This window comes from Podarcis filfolensis (assembly GCF_964270895.1).
Source record: "Podarcis filfolensis genome assembly, chromosome: 4".
NCBI classification, from domain to species: Eukaryota; Metazoa; Chordata; class Lepidosauria; order Squamata; family Lacertidae; genus Podarcis; species Podarcis filfolensis.
This window is the reverse complement of record NC_139607.1, coordinates 8,185,695-8,211,384: the sequence shown is the minus strand read 5'-3', so window position 1 is coordinate 8,211,384 and position 25,690 is coordinate 8,185,695. Positions and strand designations below refer to the sequence as shown.

At 44.7% G+C, this 25,690-nt stretch overlaps 1 protein-coding gene across 11 annotated transcripts in view; it reads left to right on the top strand.

Annotated features, from left to right (window-relative positions):
* DACH1 (dachshund family transcription factor 1) overlaps positions 1–25,690 on the top strand; it is a 354,384-nt gene that overhangs the window by 217,894 nt on the left and 110,800 nt on the right. For 4 of the 11 annotated variants that reach the window (XM_083610654.1, XM_083610653.1, XM_083610652.1 and 1 more), the window contains exon 4: positions 24,040–24,195. The exons of the other annotated variants lie outside the window; for them this stretch is intronic. In XM_083610654.1, coding sequence (XP_083466780.1) covers positions 24,040–24,195 — 156 coding nt within the window. The remainder of the gene's footprint in view (positions 1–24,039; positions 24,196–25,690) is intronic. 11 annotated transcript variants of the gene reach the window in all.

Below are 25,690 nucleotides of genomic sequence, written 5' to 3'. Positions count from 1 at the left end.
TGGAAGGAGGCTGTGATGGGATGGTGAGCTGCTTGTGCGTAAAATCCTGATCCCTCAGAGTTTGGCTAAGTTCCCAAACCTCTGTCTGTGATGGAGCTCCTTAAGCATGGCTCCATCAATCGCTCGTAGAATCGGACAGTGGGCGTTTACGGAACTTCTTCCAGCATAAAAGCTCCTTAACGGAAACGCGTCTTCTGGACTCTCGGCGTGACAGTTTCCGCCGAGGAGTGGGTGTCCCTACGGGAGGTCCTGAAACCTCCCCACTGTTCTCGCTTGAAGTGTCTCTGAGCCCTCCCTCCGACTCACTTTCCCTTGGAACTCCACTTCTCCCCCTGCTGGTCCCCTCCTCCGCTGAGTGGTCTCTCTCACCCTCCATGAGCCCTTTCACCTCCTTCGTCTCAGATGACAGTTCCCTGACATCCACCTCCCCTCCAGGGCCCCCTTCACCCCCTTCCCTCCCCTCCTCTGCGGGAGGCGAGGGAGCAAAAGCCCTGAAGGAACCTCCCTCATCTTCTGAAGTTTCGAACACTTCCCTCCACCTTTTGCTGTTTCCGGTTTCCAAGTACTCCTCCTCCTCGGAGTCTGTACCTCCTTCCAACTCCGATTCCCTGAATCCCTCCAGTTCCTCCTCATCGTCGGTGGTGCCAAAGTACTCCCTCCGGAACCTCGCTACTGGCTGAGGTTTCCTGGGGAACCTTTGGTGGAACGTTTCGATCAAGACCTCGTCATGGACCTCCTCTGCCTTCACCCAGGTGTTTTCCGACTCCGGTTCCCCTTCCCACGCGACCAAATACTCCACCTGATTACCCTTCCACCTGGAGTCGATGATTTCCGCCACATAGTTGCGGCTTTCCCTTTCTTCTATGGCTGGCCCCCGTGTGGATACCCCTTCACCTTCCCCCCTGTATGGTGACAGTAATGACCTGTGGAATACCGGGTGCAGTTTCATGTGGTTCGGTAACCGGAGTCTGAAAGCCACTGGGTTGACCTGTTGGATGACCTCAAATGGTCCCAATCTTTTGGGTCTCAATTTCTTGCAACCCCCCTTGAACGGCAATCCTTGGGTTGATAGCCAGACCCTACTCCCCACCCTAATTGTTTCGCCTTCCCTTCTGCCCTTGTCTGCCTGCCTCTTATATTCTTCTTTGGCCCTTTCTAAGTTGTGTTGGAGTTGACGATGGATCGCTTCCATTTCTTCTACAAAAAGTTCCGCGGCCGGAACACTCCATCTCCGGAACGCTTCGTGAATGGCGAGTAGTTCTCGGTCATATACCGTGTAGTTCCTCTCGGATTTGTTCAGCTTACGCGAAAAGAAGGCACACGGTCTCCATTCCGACTTATTGCTCCCTGGCTGAAGCAGCACCACCCCCACCGCCCGGTCTGAGGCATCAGTTTCCACTCTCATGGGTTTTTGTAAATCCACATGCAGGAGCTGTTCTTCCGAAGCGAATGCCTTTTTCAATTCCTCAAAAGCGTGCTCCGCCTCCGCCGTCCAAACGAATTTCTTCTTGCTGCTTAGACAGTCCGTGATGGGAGCCGTTAAGTGGGCAAAGTTCTTGATGAATTTACGGTAAAAGTTCCCAAACCCTAAGAACCTTTGCACATCTTTTTTCGTTTTCGGTGTCTTCCATTCCAGCACCGCCTGGACCTTGCCTGGATCCATGGCTAATCCCTTGTCTGATAAGCGGTACCCCAGGAATTCCACCTCCTTGGTGTGGAACTGACACTTCTCCAGTTTCACCCACAACTGGTTTGCTTGCAGCTGGCTCAGCACTTCCCTGACATCCTTTACATGCTGCTCCTCATTCTCTGAATATATCAGCACGTCATCGAGGAAGGCCACGCAATTCTTGTAGAGCAAAGGTCCCAGTACATGGTTCATGAGCGATTGAAAACAGGCGGAGCCTGCTTGTAATCCAAAGGGCATAGCGAGATATTCGAAAGCCCCTAGGGGGGTGAACATCGTTGTCTTCCATTCATCCCCCTTCTTTATTCGTATCAGGTTGTAAGCTCCTCTCAGGTCCAGTTTCGTGAATATCTTTCCCTTCCTCACCCTGGTCAAAATGTCATCAATCCTGGGCATGGGGAAAGTCACTGGTTCTGACACGGCATTTAGCCGCCGGTAGTCCACGACCAATCTCGGTTTATCCGTGTTTTTTTTGTCCACAAAAAACACTGGGCTGCCCCCCACCGCTCTGGACTCTCTGATGAAACCTCTCTTCAGGTTTTTGTCAATAAACTCCCTCAACTCCTGCATTTCCCTGTCTGACATGGCGTACAGCTTGCCCACGGGGAGCTGGGCCCCAGGGACCAGGTTAATTTGGCAGTCAAAGTCTCTATGCGGTGGTAGTTTATCTGCTTCCCTTTCGCTGAAGACCTTGCTCAGGTCAGCGTATTGTTTGGGCACCTTCCCTTTGTCCGCCACTTCCGTCCCTGCTAGGGAGGCTTTTGCCCCTTCTGGCACCTTCCCCTCTTTGCAGTGTTCCAGGCAATGTGCTGACCCAAAGGAGACCACTCTCTGATGCCAGCCCACCAGCGGGTCATGCAACGCTAGCCAGCTCATTCCCAAAATGACTGGCGCCCCTCCCAGGGTGGCTACATTGAACGCTATCCTTTCGGTGTGCCTTGCCACCCTCATAACCATTGGGACGGTCTGTAGGCTGACTTCTCCCCCCAACAGCTCCCTCCCATCGATCGTGGTGACCTGCAGGGGGTTGCCTAAAGGGAGTGTCTGTATCTGGTGTTCAGCTGCAAACTCCTTGCTCATAAAATTACAGGAGCTGCCTGAGTCCAACAGCGCCTTGGTCTTCAGTGGGTATCCGTTTGCCAGCTCTAGCCACACCTCTATTACTAGGGCTGGTCTTGGAGGTTCCGGAGTGGGCACTTTTACTGCTCCTTGGCCTGTCTGCAGTGCACTGACAGTGGCAGACAGGCGTTGGCTTTTACTGGCCCCTGGACTTCCTCCTCCTTCCCCCCAACAGCTCCCGCCATCCCTTGCCATTCCTTTCTTTGCGGGCAGACTCTGGCAAAGTGACCTGGCTGCTGGCAGAGATAACATTTCTTGGCGCTCTTTCCCTCCTTCTTCCTCCCTTCACTGGGATTTGAAACTGCGCGCGCGCGCGCTGTTCCAACCTCCATCGGCTCTCCGGGCGGGAAACTTGGTTCTGGAATCTCTGGAATGCGGAAATCCCTCCAACGCTCTCCTTTCCCCTCCCGCTTCTCCAAGGCTCTTGCCTCCTGGCGCGCTCCAATGGTCAGCGCTGATTTGGTCAGCTGGTCCATAGACTCCGCCCTGGGCGCCCGGGAAAGTTCGTCTTTCACCGCCGAAGAAAGCCCCTCTTCAAAGAGCATTTGAATGGGTTCCGCCGATAGGTCCCACCCCAATTTATGTATCAACATTGTAAACTCAGTCCAGTACTCACGAACCGATCGGCTCCCCTGTTTGCAAGCCATCAATTGTCTGCGCACCAGTCCCTGTTCAATCTCGCTGGAAAACATCAAATCCATGGCGCGAAAAAACTTCCTCGCGTCCTTCAGCATGTCACTATTCCCTGCCATCAGGGGCCTGACCCAGTCTCTCGCCCCTCCTTCGAGATGGCCAATCACAAACGCCACTCGCGATGCCTCATCGGGAAAGTCGTTAAACTGCAGTTCGAGAGCATACTGCATCTCTGTCCTAAAGGCTTGGTAGTTCCTGGGGTCCCCCCCAAACTTCTGCACCATTCCTGGCATCTTTCTTGCTAGTGTAGCGCCTTTTGCCTTTTCTGCATCCTGCGCCCTCCTTTCTTCTAGCCTCGCCGTTTGCATTGCTAGCTGGAGTTCCAACACTCTGTACCTTTCTTCCAGACTTGGACTTTCTCCAGCTCCTGCTGCTCCTCCGGCTCCGGCTGGGTTGCTCATGATGCCTCTCTGCACAAGCTGCTTTCAGGGACTGTCCGATTGCTGTGATGGGATGGTGAGCTGCTTGTGCGTAAAATCCTGATCCCTCAGAGTTTGGCTAAGTTCCCAAACCTCTGTCTGTGATGGAGCTCCTTAAGCATGGCTCCATCAATCGCTCGTAGAATCGGACAGTGGGCGTTTACGGAACTTCTTCCAGCATAAAAGCTCCTTAACGGAAACGCGTCTTCTGGACTCTCGGCGTGACAGTTTCCGCCGAGGAGTGGGTGTCCCTACGGGAGGTCCTGAAACCTCCCCACTGTTCTCGCTTGAAGTGTCTCTGAGCCCTCCCTCCGACTCACTTTCCCTTGGAACTCCACTTCTCCCCCTGCTGGTCCCCTCCTCCGCTGAGTGGTCTCTCTCACCCTCCATGAGCCCTTTCACCTCCTTCGTCTCAGATGACAGTTCCCTGACATCCACCTCCCCTCCAGGGCCCCCTTCACCCCCTTCCCTCCCCTCCTCTGCGGGAGGCGAGGGAGCAAAAGCCCTGAAGGAACCTCCCTCATCTTCTGAAGTTTCGAACACTTCCCTCCACCTTTTGCTGTTTCCGGTTTCCAAGTACTCCTCCTCCTCGGAGTCTGTACCTCCTTCCAACTCCGATTCCCTGAATCCCTCCAGTTCCTCCTCATCGTCGGTGGTGCCAAAGTACTCCCTCCGGAACCTCGCTACTGGCTGAGGTTTCCTGGGGAACCTTTGGTGGAACGTTTCGATCAAGACCTCGTCATGGACCTCCTCTGCCTTCACCCAGGTGTTTTCCGACTCCGGTTCCCCTTCCCACGCGACCAAATACTCCACCTGATTACCCTTCCACCTGGAGTCGATGATTTCCGCCACATAGTTGCGGCTTTCCCTTTCTTCTATGGCTGGCCCCCGTGTGGATACCCCTTCACCTTCCCCCCTGTATGGTGACAGTAATGACCTGTGGAATACCGGGTGCAGTTTCATGTGGTTCGGTAACCGGAGTCTGAAAGCCACTGGGTTGACCTGTTGGATGACCTCAAATGGTCCCAATCTTTTGGGTCTCAATTTCTTGCAACCCCCCTTGAACGGCAATCCTTGGGTTGATAGCCAGACCCTACTCCCCACCCTAATTGTTTCGCCTTCCCTTCTGCCCTTGTCTGCCTGCCTCTTATATTCTTCTTTGGCCCTTTCTAAGTTGTGTTGGAGTTGACGATGGATCGCTTCCATTTCTTCTACAAAAAGTTCCGCGGCCGGAACACTCCATCTCCGGAACGCTTCGTGAATGGCGAGTAGTTCTCGGTCATATACCGTGTAGTTCCTCTCGGATTTGTTCAGCTTACGCGAAAAGAAGGCACACGGTCTCCATTCCGACTTATTGCTCCCTGGCTGAAGCAGCACCACCCCCACCGCCCGGTCTGAGGCATCAGTTTCCACTCTCATGGGTTTTTGTAAATCCACATGCAGGAGCTGTTCTTCCGAAGCGAATGCCTTTTTCAATTCCTCAAAAGCGTGCTCCGCCTCCGCCGTCCAAACGAATTTCTTCTTGCTGCTTAGACAGTCCGTGATGGGAGCCGTTAAGTGGGCAAAGTTCTTGATGAATTTACGGTAAAAGTTCCCAAACCCTAAGAACCTTTGCACATCTTTTTTCGTTTTCGGTGTCTTCCATTCCAGCACCGCCTGGACCTTGCCTGGATCCATGGCTAATCCCTTGTCTGATAAGCGGTACCCCAGGAATTCCACCTCCTTGGTGTGGAACTGACACTTCTCCAGTTTCACCCACAACTGGTTTGCTTGCAGCTGGCTCAGCACTTCCCTGACATCCTTTACATGCTGCTCCTCATTCTCTGAATATATCAGCACGTCATCGAGGAAGGCCACGCAATTCTTGTAGAGCAAAGGTCCCAGTACATGGTTCATGAGCGATTGAAAACAGGCGGAGCCTGCTTGTAATCCAAAGGGCATAGCGAGATATTCGAAAGCCCCTAGGGGGGTGAACATCGTTGTCTTCCATTCATCCCCCTTCTTTATTCGTATCAGGTTGTAAGCTCCTCTCAGGTCCAGTTTCGTGAATATCTTTCCCTTCCTCACCCTGGTCAAAATGTCATCAATCCTGGGCATGGGGAAAGTCACTGGTTCTGACACGGCATTTAGCCGCCGGTAGTCCACGACCAATCTCGGTTTATCCGTGTTTTTTTTGTCCACAAAAAACACTGGGCTGCCCCCCACCGCTCTGGACTCTCTGATGAAACCTCTCTTCAGGTTTTTGTCAATAAACTCCCTCAACTCCTGCATTTCCCTGTCTGACATGGCGTACAGCTTGCCCACGGGGAGCTGGGCCCCAGGGACCAGGTTAATTTGGCAGTCAAAGTCTCTATGCGGTGGTAGTTTATCTGCTTCCCTTTCGCTGAAGACCTTGCTCAGGTCAGCGTATTGTTTGGGCACCTTCCCTTTGTCCGCCACTTCCGTCCCTGCTAGGGAGGCTTTTGCCCCTTCTGGCACCTTCCCCTCTTTGCAGTGTTCCAGGCAATGTGCTGACCCAAAGGAGACCACTCTCTGATGCCAGCCCACCAGCGGGTCATGCAACGCTAGCCAGCTCATTCCCAAAATGACTGGCGCCCCTCCCAGGGTGGCTACATTGAACGCTATCCTTTCGGTGTGCCTTGCCACCCTCATAACCATTGGGACGGTCTGTAGGCTGACTTCTCCCCCCAACAGCTCCCTCCCATCGATCGTGGTGACCTGCAGGGGGTTGCCTAAAGGGAGTGTCTGTATCTGGTGTTCAGCTGCAAACTCCTTGCTCATAAAATTACAGGAGCTGCCTGAGTCCAACAGCGCCTTGGTCTTCAGTGGGTATCCGTTTGCCAGCTCTAGCCACACCTCTATTACTAGGGCTGGTCTTGGAGGTTCCGGAGTGGGCACTTTTACTGCTCCTTGGCCTGTCTGCAGTGCACTGACAGTGGCAGACAGGCGTTGGCTTTTACTGGCCCCTGGACTTCCTCCTCCTTCCCCCCAACAGCTCCCGCCATCCCTTGCCATTCCTTTCTTTGCGGGCAGACTCTGGCAAAGTGACCTGGCTGCTGGCAGAGATAACATTTCTTGGCGCTCTTTCCCTCCTTCTTCCTCCCTTCACTGGGATTTGAAACTGCGCGCGCGCGCGCTGTTCCAACCTCCATCGGCTCTCCGGGCGGGAAACTTGGTTCTGGAATCTCTGGAATGCGGAAATCCCTCCAACGCTCTCCTTTCCCCTCCCGCTTCTCCAAGGCTCTTGCCTCCTGGCGCGCTCCAATGGTCAGCGCTGATTTGGTCAGCTGGTCCATAGACTCCGCCCTGGGCGCCCGGGAAAGTTCGTCTTTCACCGCCGAAGAAAGCCCCTCTTCAAAGAGCATTTGAATGGGTTCCGCCGATAGGTCCCACCCCAATTTATGTATCAACATTGTAAACTCAGTCCAGTACTCACGAACCGATCGGCTCCCCTGTTTGCAAGCCATCAATTGTCTGCGCACCAGTCCCTGTTCAATCTCGCTGGAAAACATCAAATCCATGGCGCGAAAAAACTTCCTCGCGTCCTTCAGCATGTCACTATTCCCTGCCATCAGGGGCCTGACCCAGTCTCTCGCCCCTCCTTCGAGATGGCCAATCACAAACGCCACTCGCGATGCCTCATCGGGAAAGTCGTTAAACTGCAGTTCGAGAGCATACTGCATCTCTGTCCTAAAGGCTTGGTAGTTCCTGGGGTCCCCCCCAAACTTCTGCACCATTCCTGGCATCTTTCTTGCTAGTGTAGCGCCTTTTGCCTTTTCTGCATCCTGCGCCCTCCTTTCTTCTAGCCTCGCCGTTTGCATTGCTAGCTGGAGTTCCAACACTCTGTACCTTTCTTCCAGACTTGGACTTTCTCCAGCTCCTGCTGCTCCTCCGGCTCCGGCTGGGTTGCTCATGATGCCTCTCTGCACAAGCTGCTTTCAGGGACTGTCCGATTGCTGTGATGGGATGGTGAGCTGCTTGTGCGTAAAATCCTGATCCCTCAGAGTTTGGCTAAGTTCCCAAACCTCTGTCTGTGATGGAGCTCCTTAAGCATGGCTCCATCAATCGCTCGTAGAATCGGACAGTGGGCGTTTACGGAACTTCTTCCAGCATAAAAGCTCCTTAACGGAAACGCGTCTTCTGGACTCTCGGCGTGACAGTTTCCGCCGAGGAGTGGGTGTCCCTACGGGAGGTCCTGAAACCTCCCCACTGTTCTCGCTTGAAGTGTCTCTGAGCCCTCCCTCCGACTCACTTTCCCTTGGAACTCCACTTCTCCCCCTGCTGGTCCCCTCCTCCGCTGAGTGGTCTCTCTCACCCTCCATGAGCCCTTTCACCTCCTTCGTCTCAGATGACAGTTCCCTGACAGAGGCCTACAATGCACCTTCCTACCATCTCAGGGTCTCCACTCCAGATTTGTGTAGGGTTTTACTCCTTAGCCTTTTCTTCTGAATATAGGCAGTAGGCAGTAGAGGTTTAGGATCAGAGTTTTACTTCTAGATGGGCTATTTTCCCCATCTGCCCCTCACATCCCTCAACAGCATGTCTAGAAACCACCTTCTTGAGTAGTATCTTTGCACAGAATGGACCAGATGGGCAGAGGAGCAAAGGAACCATGTCTTCTGCTTGCAGAAAGAGAATGAAAGAATTGAAAAGGGTATTTTATTGATGGGGAAGTTTTAGTTTACTGGAGGGCTGGGGCAGGATTTCTCCACAACTTCATATGTTTAAAAAATGCCCTGAGATTAGTGTGAATTCTAGCATTTCCCCTAAACGATAGAAGATTGGCATCTGGAAACTGCTTATGTAAACAATTTACTTTTAACTAATGCTACCTCCAGTTGAGCTAAATACTACATTCCCTTCTCTATGCTAAAATATGAAGTGTTGCAATTGCATTTTATTTTATTGCATGTGAAGTTTTCTCTCCCCTTCTAGAATCAAAAGTTTGTACCTCTCATTTAACGTAACCGAATGATGATAATTCACACCCCTTCCCCACCCCTCGTCTCTGACGCCTTGAGAGATCAGTAGTGAATTGTTATTGCTTAAACACGCCGGAGGAAATGTAGGTTTTGTTGGCTTCTTGCTTAAATAGAGGCGGAGGTTTGTAGGCTCAGTAGAATGTCTTCCTTTTGTGGTCTAGCTTTTAGGTCTTTTTATGTATTGCTGTTGGTGGCAACAGAAAAACGAAACCTGCCCACATTATTTCAGAGTCACTCTACCATTTAGACTTCCATGCTGTTGTAAAAGTTAACTGCTGCCTTTTTTTTTTACTTGCCACTTATTTCATCATAATCCCTCACAGATTGACCGAAAGGATGTTTGGTGTTGAGGCTTTTTGTGAACTTGTCTGCTAGAACAAATGCAAAAAAATTAATTTTTTTTGGTAGTTTGCTGGTTACAGAGAAGTTGCTAGCTGACATAATCTGTGACCAACAAATGGAAGTGACACAAATCACAGCAAGGACGTTTACAGTGAAGGTGCTAGTTCCCAGAAATGCCTTTCTATCTGGCCAGCCATCATCTTGAGACTACTGGTGACCTCATGTACTCCTCATGTGCTCCCCACTTGGCTCTCATAAGGGTGAATTGCCCATGGATACAAGCTGTTAGCTACTAGAGTGCTTCACCGTTAGCAAATATACATACTGTTTTTCGTCACTTGTTGCTAAAAATAAGTACATTCAGTAGAAACCTCTACTTACAGCTCGTACTGTATCAAGTCCATAAATCAATTAATCTGTTTATGGGGTTGCTCTCCCTTTTTTTTTGTTAGCTACAAACAGCCCCTCTTTTCTTTCTTTTAAAATATTTGTATTGTTCGGTAAGCCCAAGACATATAAAAGCATTACCAATATTTTCTAATTAATATTTACTCTTTTCTAAAGCTATTATAAGGACACTTAATGCACAGCCTAAAATGAGAGTTGACAATTGCAAGTACAAACCAACCAACATTGTAATAAAATCAATACTTACATTTCCCTCGGGGGCACTATTTACTGTTTGCTGTGCCATTTCCTTAATGGAATAGCAGTTATGTTTGCAGAAACCTTGTAACTACCATCTTTATGTTTTAATTAAAAGCAGCTTTCTTGGAGAAGGTTGGGGGGAAAACAACCTCAAGTTACCATATAAAAATTGCTTTGAGCATTTTGTGTATTATTCATAGAATAACCCAAAGAGAATCACAATTATAATTGGAATGCTTCTGGATGTTCAGCACTCTAAATGAATATTTTGTGTCTTCCCTGGTCAGTATGATTTTAGAATAATATTTATGACACAAATGTACTTCAGTATTTAACACACTATGAATATGCATCTCTTTTAATGTGGTTGATAGTATCCCATCATTAAATTAAGTAAGAAGTATGCACTTTCTTTAACATGACAAATAATAAAATGAATCTTAATAGTTTATATTTTCCATCACAGTTTTCTTTTAATGGATAATAGTGAACCAACAATTAGAATCCTTATGCAATACGTTGCTATCATCATATATTATTTGTTTGTTAAGATTATTTATAACCCACCCATCTGTAGTGACCAGGGTGGGATACAGGGCATAATAGAAACAGCCAATCAAAATAATAATATAATAATTAGTAAATGATGTCCACATCCAAACAACCAAATCACAAACAATAAATGATTGTGCCATCGCATAGGAGGGAATGGCTGTAGCTGAGTTATAGAGTATCTGCTTCACATACAGGAGTCCCAGATTCAATTCTTGGCATAAAGGACCCGATGGTGAGCCGGGTGGTGATGCTCACCTGACCTCTGCCCAGCTACATCACTGCTAATAGCAATAGAAAAACAACAACAATGACCATATTAAAATATATATTTCTTACCCACCTCATTACCAGAAAGTCCCTGGGCAGGTTACACTATAAAACACAGCATTTACTATTATATAAACCTGCTTATTAGTAAATTCACTTACTTTGTGAAAATCAACATTTTCACCTTTCAAAATGTAGATTTCTTCATGGACATGTTAGGATATAGAGAAAATATGCATAAATATTCAGAAGGCCAAAGGAAAAGTAGCACACCTCCGCAATCTTTTTTGTAAGACCGGATGCATGGTCTTTCTGATGAATGAAGTTCACCACCACTGTGCCCCTTTCAAGGTAATGAAAGTGCCATGTGCTCATCTTTAGCACAGTGTATCAAGACACCACATTTTGCATAGCCAAGGCCTCTGGATTTCCATTTTGGTTTTATCGTTGCAAGGGAGAAAGTTGCACCTTGGCATAATCACCATTCTGACCCCTTTTCTGTACCGTTAATTAGGAAATAGCCTTCCATTTCCTCTTTCTCTTCAAGGCGTTTGATGAGTGCTTTGGGAGAGAGGCCTTGGAGATTGCAACGTATGAACTTCACCATAATTGGAGCATTTCCGAGGGACTGTTTTTATAATCCCTTTAGTGATGCCATTCATGGCCCAGCTGACTTCAGCCTTTTTCTTCAAGTAGGTAATTTCTGCTGGGTAAACATTTAGCTCCTTACATATATTCCCTTTGGGTACCAGAGGAGGTCCCCACAATGGCTAAAATTATCTGATCATTCTTAAAAGCAAACTCCAAAGGGGGGTGGGGTGGCGGCTTCTGCAGCCCAGAGCATCACCCATGACATAGTTGAAGGTCATGATGTGTGAATGCAACCCATTCTTCAGGGTCAACCGCTGGTAGTTCTTGGGCAGCCTGTTGCCCAATGCCATGAGGTGCTTGGACCTGGAGCCATGGCACAAACGCTACCACGTGTACATGGCATCCGTGCCTCTTCTCCAGAAGTAGACCACAGAATACACTTTTGCTGGAAATACCTTGTGGTACCACCTCCCTACCCAACTCAGGAGGTAGCGGGCGCAGGGTAGGGGTGCATTTGCACTGCACTGACTTTGCTGCTGCCTAATCCTTCCCACTCAGAGTGGCAGCAACACAACCAACTAGAGATGAAGTGACATTCCTCCCCTCAAATCTGGATTACCCACTACATTAGATCTTTGTCTCATATTGTGGTTGGAATGTAGACGTGATGGTTATAGATGTGATCACCCCCTCAGAGTGAGGGGACAAGAATTGCAGGTGGAGCTAGCAGGGATGTAAGATTGCACTGAATAAGCACAAAAGCAAAGTTTTGGGCAGCCCTTAGGATATCTGTAGGGCACTAAATATGGAGATAATATTGGATCCCAAGGGCCACGTATAATTAACTATGTATGCAAGGGCTATCATTATATGAACTTGTAGCTTGTCATGTTTTTATCTATTGAATTTTATGCCCTGTATCTTTTTAATAGATGTATTATTTAAAAAGAAGTTCTGCTTAAACCATGTAGCCTTACTTCCATTTGGCACATTAAGGATTAGGATAGAAATGGTCTCTTAAGCTTTCACTACAACATATCAAATGGTGCATGGCATATTTTTGTTAGATAGGGTCCCTCCTCTTCTTATTCAGAAACTCCTGCTGACTTTAGAAATAGATAAAAAAATTTGAATCTGCATGTGTTTTGTTGAAGGCCAGCAGCAAATTTGTTTCATTAATTATAGTCAAAATCACTGGGTGAGCAGCACTATAGACCCATTCAAAGAAACTTATTTTGAAACAGGATATTAGAAGTATACTCCATAGGGCAGCAAAAGTTGCTTTATGTAGTGATGGTAGTATTTTTGGAGTGTGATAAAGCAGAGCTCTTGTCAAATCTAAATCTTTAATAAACATACAAAATGTTGCTTTGCTCTTCACGTTATACTGAGGCTCTGAGCTCTGAGCCTCTTTGTGATTCCTCTTGAAGATCTGATTGTTGAGAATGAGAGTTACATTATTTATATATAAAAAAACCACAGTCCCCAGCCACATTATTACGTATGGCACACAATATCTTCCAGACTGTCGCTTTATGTCAAAAGCTTTGAACAGCCTTCCAGTACTTACCAATTGCAGTTGATACAGAATCAGTGCTATATAACAGCTGCAGTAACAAGGTGTTACTGCCTTTACTTTAATCTACCTTTTTCTCTTGCCAGTTTATTATGTTTTGAATTTATGCTTTTTGTAGATCTGTGAGCTATCTTTCTTATGGAAATTAATCTTTTTAGAAGATTTGTGCTCTCATTTTCAAACACTAATACATGCATTCAAGTATCCCATTATTCAGGACCAGCTGGCTTTTTTATCTAGTGATATTTACTTCAAAAAGCCAAGCTAAATGCTATCATAGATTAATTCTAAGGGCACAGGAGAGCTTTTTTGGGGAGAAAAAGAGATTTTGTAATTACTTAGAATATCGCAATAAAATCACAGAACATGTCAAAAATGTGTTATCTAATTTGTCATAATGGAAAACCAAAAAAAAAAAAAAAAGGAGAGAAAATGATAATTCACTGAAGAAAGGCATTCTTTGAAGATTGTGGGTGTGTGGCAGGTGTCGTCATCTCCCCCCCCCCCAGTCAGAACACATATAAAGTCTAAATCTGTAAAGCTTTATAACAAACTGATTACACATGTAAATAGCATGTGTAGGAGACAGGCAAGGGAATCCAGACATTCATTCTAAGCTACTTTAAGATATATCAAATCAAGTTAAGTTGTTAAGACATACTTTTCTATATTCGGGTGAAGGTCCAAAATCTGGTGAATGTTATTATTCAAAGCTAAATGCTCCCAAAATGAAGGATCACCCATGATTGTCGACATTCATCAAATATTTTGAGTATCATAGGCTCAGTTCAAGCACATCCCTTATCTTTTATACTTATTTTTTGTGGTTCAAAGGAGTAGTAGCTTCAGATGATTACTGACCTATAAGATTGGGGGCAGGGGGTGATGAGATAATCGTGGCTCTCCACCATAATGAGGAAAGCCTAGTATTAACTGAGTGGGATGAAGATAGGAGCAGGCCTCAGTGGGAATAATCACTCAACATAACTTGCATATTTAGCTGTAAAGGTTAGGGCAGATTTTATTTAGAATATTTTAGTATAATATATGTACTGTTATTAGTTTAGTATTTGAGTTTTATTGGCACAGCTGATAGCTATACGTTGAGTGTAAATTAAACTGAATGTGATGCTCAGAATTTACTTGTATATGTCTGAAAAGTGGGAAAACGTAATCTAGGTTTGGGCATCCACAAAATTCACCTGGACCGTCAGCACTTGGATATTCACAAAATGTTGAACATTTTCTGTAACATAACGCACACGTGTGTGGTTGTATGTAAGCGTAATTGAAGTTGGGAAGCACTGAATTTCAAAAAGGATATTCACCGCTGCAATTTCTTACATAAATCAAACTGGAAATAAGACACATTTTACAATTCAATTTAAGATCCCACTGAGACAATAATGTTGCAAGCTGTGCATTTTGCAAAGTAATATAGTAATGTCTAGTTTGCATTTTTTAAAAACCAAATTAATCACACTTTATTGAATATGTTGAAGCAAACCTAAAATTCATCTATTATTAAAAAATATTGTGCAACAAACACAAACTATATTTTATACATAAAGGACAAACTCATTTATTCATTAGGATAAAACACTTGGAGTTTGCATTTTGTAACTATGAAAGAAATGACATTTGCTACCTTTAGTATTTTGAATATTTAAACACACGTTCAGTACAAAACAGGCTGCTTGAAAAATTGTTCTAATAATATAATGTGTTCTTGGTCCAGCAGATCATTCCTGGGCTTGCTTACTCCAACACAGGCATTCCATATCACTTGCTGGATCAGGAATATGAGCACAAATCACGTGAACACCCCATATGATCATTAGGATGTACATCTCATTGGGAATGTACATCAATGTACTTTGCACTGTTTTCCACAGGATATAAAGTGACATGTGCATCCCCACCCACGTTGTGGCAAAACTGGTGGGTACAAGTTAGTTTCTTTTGAAGTTCCATTTCAGTGAGACTGAGCCCTGACTCAGGGCTTGTCATATGAGCTCTTGACCACCTGTCTTCCCTTAGGTATTCTGAATACCAGGTAGAACTGTGTGTCAGACTGGGACTGGGAAGACCTCGGTCCAAATTTTCACTATCTCAGTCTCGCAGAATGGTCTTGAGGGTGAAGTTCTCTCTGCTGACCCCTAAACAACTAACTTTCTTGGGAGTTAGGTAGTAGTGAGCCCCACACATGCAGGTGGGATATTCTCCCGTAATCTGAATAGTGTTGGGTCTATATGTTCTGTTGAAATAAATGGGCATTGTGTTTTAGATTCAGGTGACCACACTTAACAATAATTTGAGTAGCCATTTCCCTGGCAAATCAGTTAGCTGGTGTTAACTAAACAACTCAGGATAAAAGACAGCTGAGGAGTATATATAGGACAACCTGGTCAATCTTTAAAGCTACTTGCTCTTAAAAGCTTGTAAAGCTTTCATAAGTGTCAACATACAATTATCACTCAATTATTTCTCATTGATGTGAGCATTTAAGTTGTCCTTGAAAAAGGTATGCTATAAATTGTGAGGGTATTTTTTTGATGATACCTTCAGGTACATCAATTTCCCTGCTAATGTATTTGTAGAAGTTCTGTTCTTTATACTTTTCAACCCTTTTTGTTTTTTCATTCCTCTTAAGAGGATGAAGCAGTTTATGAAGCTCTGAAGCTTAGCCAGGAAAAAAGGACTTTGGACTTTTAATTATTACTGATTGTCACTTGAGATAAAATTTATAGTTTGGGAAGCCACGTCTTAGCGGACTGTGACTCTATTGCATCATGCAGAGTTTTAGTTTACTTGTTAATAATTCACTGATAATAATCATCCACACAATGAAATTGTTGGAATGTAATGCTCAGCCATGTGTGGGGAACCTTTTAGCCCAAGGGGCACATCTTCTTGTAGGGAAATGTTTGGGGGCCACATGCCAATGGTGGTGGGGCCAGAGGAAAACGTAGGTGGAGCAAGTGATGTAATTCTTAACGTCGTGTCCAAACATAAATTTGAATTTTTTTATACCTGCATATAAACACAGTGATGTGAACAAAATGCTCAAGGGGAGTACAGAGGAATGCCAATGACGCCTTTGACCTGGGGAGAGGAGATGTGGTCTCAGGACAGGGGGTGGCCTAAGGAGAGCTCAAAGAGAAGCCTGGAAGACAGATATAAGCCCTTAGGTCTGAGGTTCCCCAGCTCAGTCCTAAACTTGGTTTTGCATTACATGAGCAAGCCTTTCGCTTGTGAGGTGTCTTCAACCACTCGGTCTCTGGTGTAGCTGTGAGGAGATTTGAAATATTTCATTTTCAATTAACTGGGACTTATTATTTTTGTCAAACTTGAAAGCTTGGCTAATCCTAAGTATGGTTTACTTGAGTCCTCTAGTCAAAACAAAAATTTTTTTTTCCTTCCAGTAGCACCTTAAAGACCAACTAAGTTAGTTCTTGGTATGAGCTTTCGTGTGCATGCACACTTCTTCAGATACACTTGTTGGAATCTGAAGTGTATCTGAAGAAGTGTGCATGCACACGAAAGCTCATACCAAGAACTAACTTAGTTGGTCTTTAAGGTGCTACTGGAAGGAAAAAATTTTTTTTGTTTTGACTATGGCAGACCAACACGGCTACCTATCTGTAATTGAGTCCTCTAGGTATGTGGTGGTATATTATTATTATTATTATTAATAATAATAATAATAATAATGGAGTCAGGATTGTAACCCATAGAGTCAATTTGGCAAGCTTCCCTAAGCCAGAGTTAAGCCTGACCACAGTTTGTCTGGATTTAGACTTAACACAGAAGTGGAACGAAAGGATCCCAATCTTCTCATGACCATGTGGAGGAAGAGTGCAGACGAATGAGCCCAAGTCTGGATCTAGACATGTCAAAGAAGCGATTCAGTTAAACGTGTTATAAACTCCTACAGAGAAATCCAGTAGGGAAAGATGGGACTTCACAGCACCATCTGGTGTCAAAGTGTTATATCCAGTGCTTTTTCTTCTAAAAATTGTTGAGGGGTACTCTGATTTTGACTCATGAAAATCACCATTTTATAGTTCAAATTGGGGGGGGGAATACAGTAAATGGACAAAAGTAGAAAGATTCACGAAATGTTTAGGGGTATGCGTACCTCTGCGTATCTCTTCCCCCCCCAAAAGCACTGGTTATACCACATATACAACACATTTGAACACTTTTTCTTTACCAATCTAGCTGAGTTCCAAGTCTCATTCATGAGGCCAGTCTAATTTTTTAAAAATTTTGTAATAGGGGAGGGCAGGAAATTGCCTATAAAAAGGCCTCTGTGATTTGCAACCTGCCATTTTGAATGCACCCCACAGTGCATGGCAATGTGTTGTGGTTTGACAAACTTGATAGTGAAACATCTGCCAATCTGCAATATATGGTTGGTGGGATGCTTTTCACTTGATGGGTCACAAGTTGTGAGTGCAATAGGTTCTGAAGGCGTCATGCCCTTTATGGAAAAGTGATACCAATGCTGTTGAAGTAATATTCTGTTCTCTTCGGAAGTATTTCCTTAATGCACCATTTCTAGTTTAATCATGCTCTGTATTAAGTAGAACCTTTCATCTGAAGATCTCAAGATGCTTTAGTGAGGTGTAGTCTCTCTTCCATATGGTAACTAATTTCAAACGGTTAAGCTTCATCACATAAAAGTAAAGTGCTACGCATATTCACATTTTGAGGAAGGAGAACCAAATGTTTGATTTGGATGATTATACTGAAGAAGATCCTTCATTTATTGAGGGACCAAAATGATTAACATTTAGCAGATGGAGTATAGGTATTTTCAGCATAGAATATAATCATACATAGACTATAGTAGGCCAAGGCAATGTTCATATAAAAATACAGAAGATGTATAAGGGCCAACGGATACCTTATGAGGGAAAAATGAAGTTCCCTTGACTTCATTGGGACCTAAGTTCAGCCACCTTAGTTCAGATCGAAGCCTATGTTAATTAGATTCCAAATGGTTAATGCCTGTAGAAAGATGCAGGTGGAGAATCAGATTAATTACAAATATCTCTGCAATTTAAATTATAACAACCAGAGAATAAGGCATAGGTGAGACGTCCCGGATAATCCCTTAGACAACGACTTGGACACTGAATTTGGCCCCGTTAATCACATTTTCTTTTCTTCCCAGACCAAAAGCAAGGAACATTAGTGGGCAAAAATATTACAGGAAAAGGGAAAATAAGACAATACATCTTTTGTTGTTTCTCCAAAGATGGTTTTTTTTTTAATTTAAAAAGCACACACATGTATTATATTTATTTAGTGTTCAACTATTTACACGGAACACAAATAGAGTGATATAGCTATGAGTTTTCCAAGCTGTTCAGTACTTGCTTGCTTTCTGACACCCATATGATTTCAGAAAGTTTTCTTTTTCTTTCATTTTCTTCTTCATAACTAGGCTTGAAGCTTACATTTTCAAGTTTCCATCAGTGGCTGTCAACTCTTTGTAATAAGCTTAAGAGCTTGGACACCTGATATCCCTGGGTGCTGTAGGGCACCCTCTTAGAAGCTGTTTTCTTTATACTGAGAGGAAATTAGGTTTTAGAACCATAAATTAATTAAATTATGCAAAATGCTCCAACTTCAGTTTATTTCCCCTCTCCCCTCCTTACAAAGAAAAAAACCACAAAGCGACAACATAAAAGTTTCACACACAGTCATGCAGTATTTTAATAATACTAGCCTGACAAAGCTGTATTATTTAAACTGTGCATTGGTGCAGAGCAAGAGGCTGCTTTCCTTGTAATCATGTGTACAAGATGACAGAACAGAAAATGACTAATTGTGTATTGGAACTGGGTGGAGTCTATACACATATAAAAAAAGTTGTGAAAATGTTTTCCAAAAAAAAAAAAGTTTTGAAAAATATATTGAATTTGCCATAGCTCACCATCGCCATCTAGTGTCAGATTTGTATAATGCCCTTTACAACACATTTAACACATTTTATTTGCAGCTGTATAGCTGAGTCCCTGCTGCACATAATAACATTGGCTATAATACAGCATAGAACTAAGCATGCTTAAGCCCTCATTCATTCATTCATTTTGAATGTACTTAACTCTATATAGGATTGTGGTCCATTATATCCACTTTGGTGCAGTTTGAAATGCCATCTCAAGTCTGAATGTTTTCCAAGAGTAAACTATTGAGATGGTTAGATAATCCGATAATTATGAAAGACCAATGATTTAATTAATTAAAGGTGAGGTTTAAATAACCTTTTCTAAGAACCTGTAGGGGGAAAAATGCTATCCTGTTTATGGACAAAACAAAATTGCAAACTTTTTGCACAGAAGCAAGTTTCATTCTTTGAGATTGAACACTGTGTGGTGGGTGTGGTGGGAGAGGACAACAAAATGGTTGTCGCCTGTACATTAGCCCACCATCAACTATTTATTCTTGTTTAAGTACAATTCCTTGTCACCAGAGCTACCAAGTGAATGCTTAAATACTAAGCTGAGTTTAAATGAGTAATGAATTTGAATGGTTTGTTTCATTTCTCTGTGATCCATTTGGTTTTTTGGTTTGATATGAATCTATGTAATTAAAAAATTATATCACATTTTGAATTCCCCTTACCCCACTACTGATGACTCCAGAGCCAAATGTCTTCTTATATAAAACAAGCGTTGCCAACCCGCTCTGTAAGTCCTTCACTGGCACACCTAGGCAGGGGGCCCAGACCGTGTTGTTGTTGTTTAGTCGTTTAGTCGTTTCTGACTCTTCGTGACCCCATGGACCAGAGCATGCCAGGCACTTCTGTCTTCCACTGCCTCCTGCAGTTTGGTCAGACTCATGTTTGTAGCTTCGCGAACACTATCCAACCATCTTGTCCTCTGTCGTCCCCTTCTTCTTGTGCCCTCCATCTTTCCCAACATCAGGGTCTTTTCCAGGGAGTCTTCTCTTCTCATGAGGTGGCCAAAGTACTGGAGCCTTAGCTTCAGGATCTGTCCTTCCAGTGAGCACTCAGGGCTGATTTCCTTAAGAATGGAGAGGTTTGTTCTTCTTGCAGTCCATGGGACTCTCAGGAGTCTCCTCCAGCAACAGAATTCAAAAGCATCAATTTTTCGGCGATCAGCCTTCTTTATGGTCCAGCTCTCACTTCCATACATCACTACTGGGAAAACCATAGCTTTTACTATACGGACCTTTGTTGGCAAGGCGATGTCTCTACTTTTTAAGATGCTGTCTAGGTTTGTCATTGCTTTTCTCCCAAGAAGCAGGCGTCTTTTAATTTCGTGGCTGCTGTCACCCAGACCGTGAGCTTTCATCAAATAAAAAAAGTAAGTGTCTAGCCCTCCTAGAAAGAAAGTTGTGAAGTAAACTGTGCAGTTACCCTTCTAAATGATTTCTGTGAAAACAAGGTGTCACCCTGGCTGCTCCCACTTGCTGGTGTTTTTGGCCAATGAGTAAAATCAGAGCTGTGATGGACAAGTGAGTTGTTTGGATGCCAGTGAACAGGAATCTCCGAGGTCTTGAAGAACTGCTGTTTCCCTTTCCCCTCTTAACAGTTTTCCTACTCTTCTCAAATTTTCTAGTTCTTGGAATATCCATAGTTTTCCTTTCCCCCTAGCAACCAGGATGCATCTTTTCGGTTGGGTTCATCTGAGGTCAGGTAGTCAATAATATAATAATAATAATAATAATAATAATAATTTATTATTTATACCCTGCCCATCTGGCTGGGCCTCCCCAGCCACTCTGGGCGGCTTCCATAAAAACCAAAAATACAGTAAAATATCACACATTAAAAACTTCCCTGAACAGGGCTGCCTTAAGATGTCTTCTGAATGTCAGGTAGTTGTTTATCGCTTTGACATCTGCTGGAAGGGTGTTCCACAGGGCGGGCGCCGCTACCGAGAAGGCCCTCTGCCTGGTTCCCTGTAGCTTTGCTTCTCGCAATGAGGGAACCGGAAGAAGGCCCTCGGCGCTGGACCTCAGCGTCCGGGCATAACGATGGGGGTGGAGACGCTCCTTCAGGTATACTGGACCGAGGCCGTTTAGGGCTTTAAAGGTCAGCACCAACACTTTCAATTGTGCTCGGAAATGTACTGGGAGCCAATGTAGGTCTTTCAAGACCGGTGTTATATGGTCTCGGCGGCCGCCCCCAGTCACCAGTCTAGCTGCCGCATTCTGGATTAGTTGTAGTTTCCGAGTCACCTTCAAATGTAGCCCCACGTAGAGTGCATTGCAGTAGTCCAAGCAGGAGATAACCAGAGCATGCACCACTCTGGCGAGACAGTCCTCAGGCAGATAGGGTCTCAGCCTATGTACCAGATGGAGCTGGTAAACAGCTGCCCTGGACACAGATTTGACCTGTGCCTCCATGGACAGCTGTGAGTCCAAAATGACTCCCAGGCTGCACACCTGGTCCTTCAGGGGCACAGTTACCCCATTCAGGACCAGGGAATCCTCCACACCTGCCCGCCTCCTGTCCCCCAAAAACAGTACTTCTGTCTTGTCAGGATTCAACCTCAATCTGTTAGCTGCCATCCATCCTCCAACCACTTCCAGACACTCACACAGGACCTTCACCGCCCTCACTGGTTCTGATTTAAAAGAGAGGTAGAGCTGGGTATCATCCGCATACTGATGAACACCCAGCCCAAACCTCCTGATGATCTCTCCCAGCGGCTGCATGTAAATGTTGAAAAGCAATAGAAGTTATTTTCTGCAATTACAATTATTTCGGATGCTTTTAAAGAAACCCTCTTCCCCTCAAAAGCAAATGTGAAAATTTTGCAGAGGCATAGGCATGTCTCCTGCTGTGAAGGAGCTAAAAGCCAAGCCTTCATTAAGAATTCACTGAATACATGTCTGCTGAGAGACAGGTCTCTTTGTGTTTAATAGGAATTACTCCCAGGTAAGTGGGTACAAGATGGCAGCCTAGGCTTTGGTTTTATGGCTGACTCTGGTGGTGGCAGCAGGGGGGTTCTTGTGCCCTTAGCAGAAGTATGACAGGGAAAAATTCAACAGGTCAAACCTTTTCTAGTATGGCAATACAGTTATGGAAAATGCTTTGCCATTACAATGCGCCCTCTGGTCCGGGACATTTGCTGTCCCCTTATAAGCTGAACGTATGTATGGTGACCTGTCAAGCACACCGATCTAGAATCCTGTCTCCAGACTTAGGTACTACTGTTGATCGTCTTCACAAGGTTTGGTGTTGTTTCACCAGCAAATACCGTATTTTTCTGTGTATAAGACTAGATTTTTTCCCTAAAAACAATGTCCAAAATTTGAGTGTGTCATATATGGGGACCATATCCCCACATTTTCTTAAATCGGAGTCCCCCAGAATAGGGGGCGTCTTATACATGGGGGCGTCTTATAGACGAAAAAATATGGTATATAATATTAAGTTGCTTGTAGTTTGGGTTGGGATTTTATTGTAACTTTTATTTCACTGTGATTCATGCACAGGAGATTTTTATCTTTGTCTGAATATGATTAAGGCAAATGGCAAGTCGAAATAAAGATGATGATAACTAGTGGCAAATTATAAATATTATAAGCATGATAACACAGACTGAAGAGGGCAGAGGAAACATGGTGCTTATGTGCTCCCTAATTTAGGTAACTAACCAAGGAAAAACAACTATGAATATTTAGTCTATAAACTTGGTCTAAGATCCTAACAATTTAATGCAATAGTTGTCAGGAAAAAACAAACAAACCTTGAATGTATTACAAAGCATACAGGTAGATCTCATATTACGCTGATTCTACGTATGTGATTGCAGCTTTACACGGGTTGCAGAAAATAAAATAAAATGAATAAATTGGGGGGAAACACTGGAAGGGCCATGCAACATGTCACTGGAGTTCTTGCGCAACCTTCCGGGAGCCTAGAAAGCAAGGCAGGGTGCTCCTTCTGTGGCAGGAAAACACCTTGTGGAATGAGATTTTAAAGCACACACCCCTCACCTTGCTTTCCAGACTCTGGGAAGGTCACACAAGGGCTCCTAAGCAACCTTCCCAGACCCCGGAAGGCGGGGGGGGGGGCATAAAAGCTATTGACCTTCTGTGGGTGGCAAGGCCCACTCAGCACAGACTTCAGACAGGTAGAGATGGTCACCTGGGGCTATTCCAGGGGTAATTATGGCATGCACTATTTTGCTTATACACACAGTAGCTAGGAATGTAACCCCCATGTAAGATGAGATCTACCTGTATTTAAAAGCATTTACAGTAGTTCTCTTAATAGTGTATACCGCTCTACAATGAACCTAATTTAAATAAACATACAATTAACAGTACCACATTTCATTTGATTTATCTCTCTAGTGCTGCACTCCTGTGTTCACTTAGTTAAGGTTAACTCTCACTTAAGTCAGCAGAATGGTCTTCTTAGTAAAGATGCACAAGATTGTCGTGCAAGTTAAATTAAAACAGAACTAAATATTTTTCAGTTTATTGAATATCAGAGCAGCAATATTTCTTGCATGGTAAGGCTCCCATAATTAGAAGGCTTGGAGCAATTATTGTAGCACTTTCTATAGCAGACTGTAATGTATGTAGGACTGAGTTTATCACACACAAATATACGTATGCTGCCACTAAAGGCACTCATTTAAATGCATGTTATTTTAAAAGTGTGGCATAAACCCATCACCATCTTCTGAATTCCTTGCTGTCTACAAATTCTTTTCTAGTTGTGTTTATTAAGAGTTAAAAGGGGTAAGGGGTAAGAGTTGGTAAGATTTTCATTAAAAATAACAGATTGTTCCACCATGTGTAACTTTTCATAGATTACTTGGAGGTTAGTTGGTTGGCATCCATCTGTTTTGGGAGACAAAGAGTGTCCGTTCAGGGTAATGTCAAACCATTGGAGAGTTACAGCACCTAAAGAGATTTATATAACTTTTTATAGGATATACAATAACATTAACAACAACAACAAAACCTCCAGTAAGTTAAATTTAACTTAGACTAGGATATATGTTCAAAATAAAATATTTCCAATTCTCCGCCCATGGATCTTCCAAAACTGATTTGACAATTGCAAAAGGAATTAACCTGATCTCCTTGGTTGCAAATTCAGAAGCTTCAATTTTGGAATTATCCTGCATCCCAATAATTTATATTCATTCCCCACAGGAAGCACTGATGGTTCTTGGGATAGAGAGAAACTTCAGTCTCCCCCAACCCAAGGATTGCAGGCCTCTGTTAACCACCCCAGCATGCCTGGACAGCATAACATTCCAGTTAATCATCCTCTTAACCCTCTCCAAAAGAACCACCTTCTGCCAAATGGTATGGCTTAACATCTTTCCATGTTCATATTCAGACTTTATCAAATTCCTATATTTCACATTAAAGCGTATACTTAAAAATCAAAACCAACCCCCTCCCAGCAAACAAAAATTGCGATTTCATACAACGTAATAAAAAAGGTGATGTTTCTTATGGGATCAGACTTTCGGAAATAACGAGTAACAAAAGGGGCAAATATTTTATTTAACACATTTCAGCGAGGGTTCGACTTGGTTGCATAATAAGCAACAAACAACATCCTTCTTGCATGAGGAGAGCTTTCACTGAAGGCTTAGATGTACATTATAGTCAGTTGGGTATTGCAGTTTACCTCAACATATCTGTGATCTACTTGAGAGCTGATTTAGGCATGCAGATAAATCATGTGGTACAGTGTTGCCGGGACCATACCATTTATGACTGCAGTTTGAGGAATCCACATGTCGGTACTTCCTCACGTTCAATATAATTTATTTATTTGGAACTTTTTGTCCTGCTTTCCTCACAGAGTTTCCAAGGACTCCAAAAAGTGAATCATGATGCAGACACTATTCCTTCCATAAATTAAGAGTCAGTTTTCTCTAGTCTGCTTCTGGTGCTATTATACATTCATGTTGTCAGGGACTCAGGAGCAGGAGCACTGGGGAGAGAGGAAATGGAGAGCGAAGGGGAAGAATCCGAGGGCAGCGTAGGGGAGTATGACAGTGGCCCGAGAGATTCCATGAGCTTCTCCAGCGAATCAGAAGATTCCCAGAAGGGGGCGCCGATGGTCAGGGCAAGGGGGGTCCCAGGGGGGACGCACCAGAAACAAGGAGCCAGAGGGGAACCCCAAAGCAGCAGTGGGGGATCGGGACCAGTTTCCCCACCAGAGCGTAGTGGGGGGGAAGAGTCACATGTGTCAGGGCCAGCGTCTCCTCCAGCGGGGAGAGAGAGTGAGTCAGGGCTGACCACGCCTCCATCGGAGAGTGGGGGAACGGAAGGGAGGTCAGTTGCAGCTAGCCCCCCCGAAGGGGGAAGCAGTGACAGCAGCAGTGAAACGGTCAGGAGGAAAGCTGCTGGCTGGGCGGGTGCGCCAAGTTCAAATGTGCAGGCGCGCGGAACAGCAGGAGACCCGGATGGGGAACCAGCTCCTAAAGCCCGCCGGAGGGAGGGAGAAGGCTCAGGGGAATCAGCGGGAGAAGAGGCTAGAAAGGGCGGAACCCCGGCGGGCAGGCGGACCCAGAGGAGGAAGGAGCAGCGGAGAAGGTGGAGCAAGGCTAGAATCTTAAATTGGTGTCAAGGGGGAGGAGACTCAGACGGAGCATCAGCGGTCTGACAGTTGAGACGTAGAGCTGCGCGCTGCGGCTCTGGAAGTGAAACTGAACTTCAATAAAGACTTTTGTACTTAACAACGAAGCAGCGTTGGTCCTTTGTGAGCTGGGACCTTGGGCAGCTCTGACACATGTGTTTCTTCTTTAAGTGATTCTGCAGCCAACTTCATCTGCTGCTCAGTGTG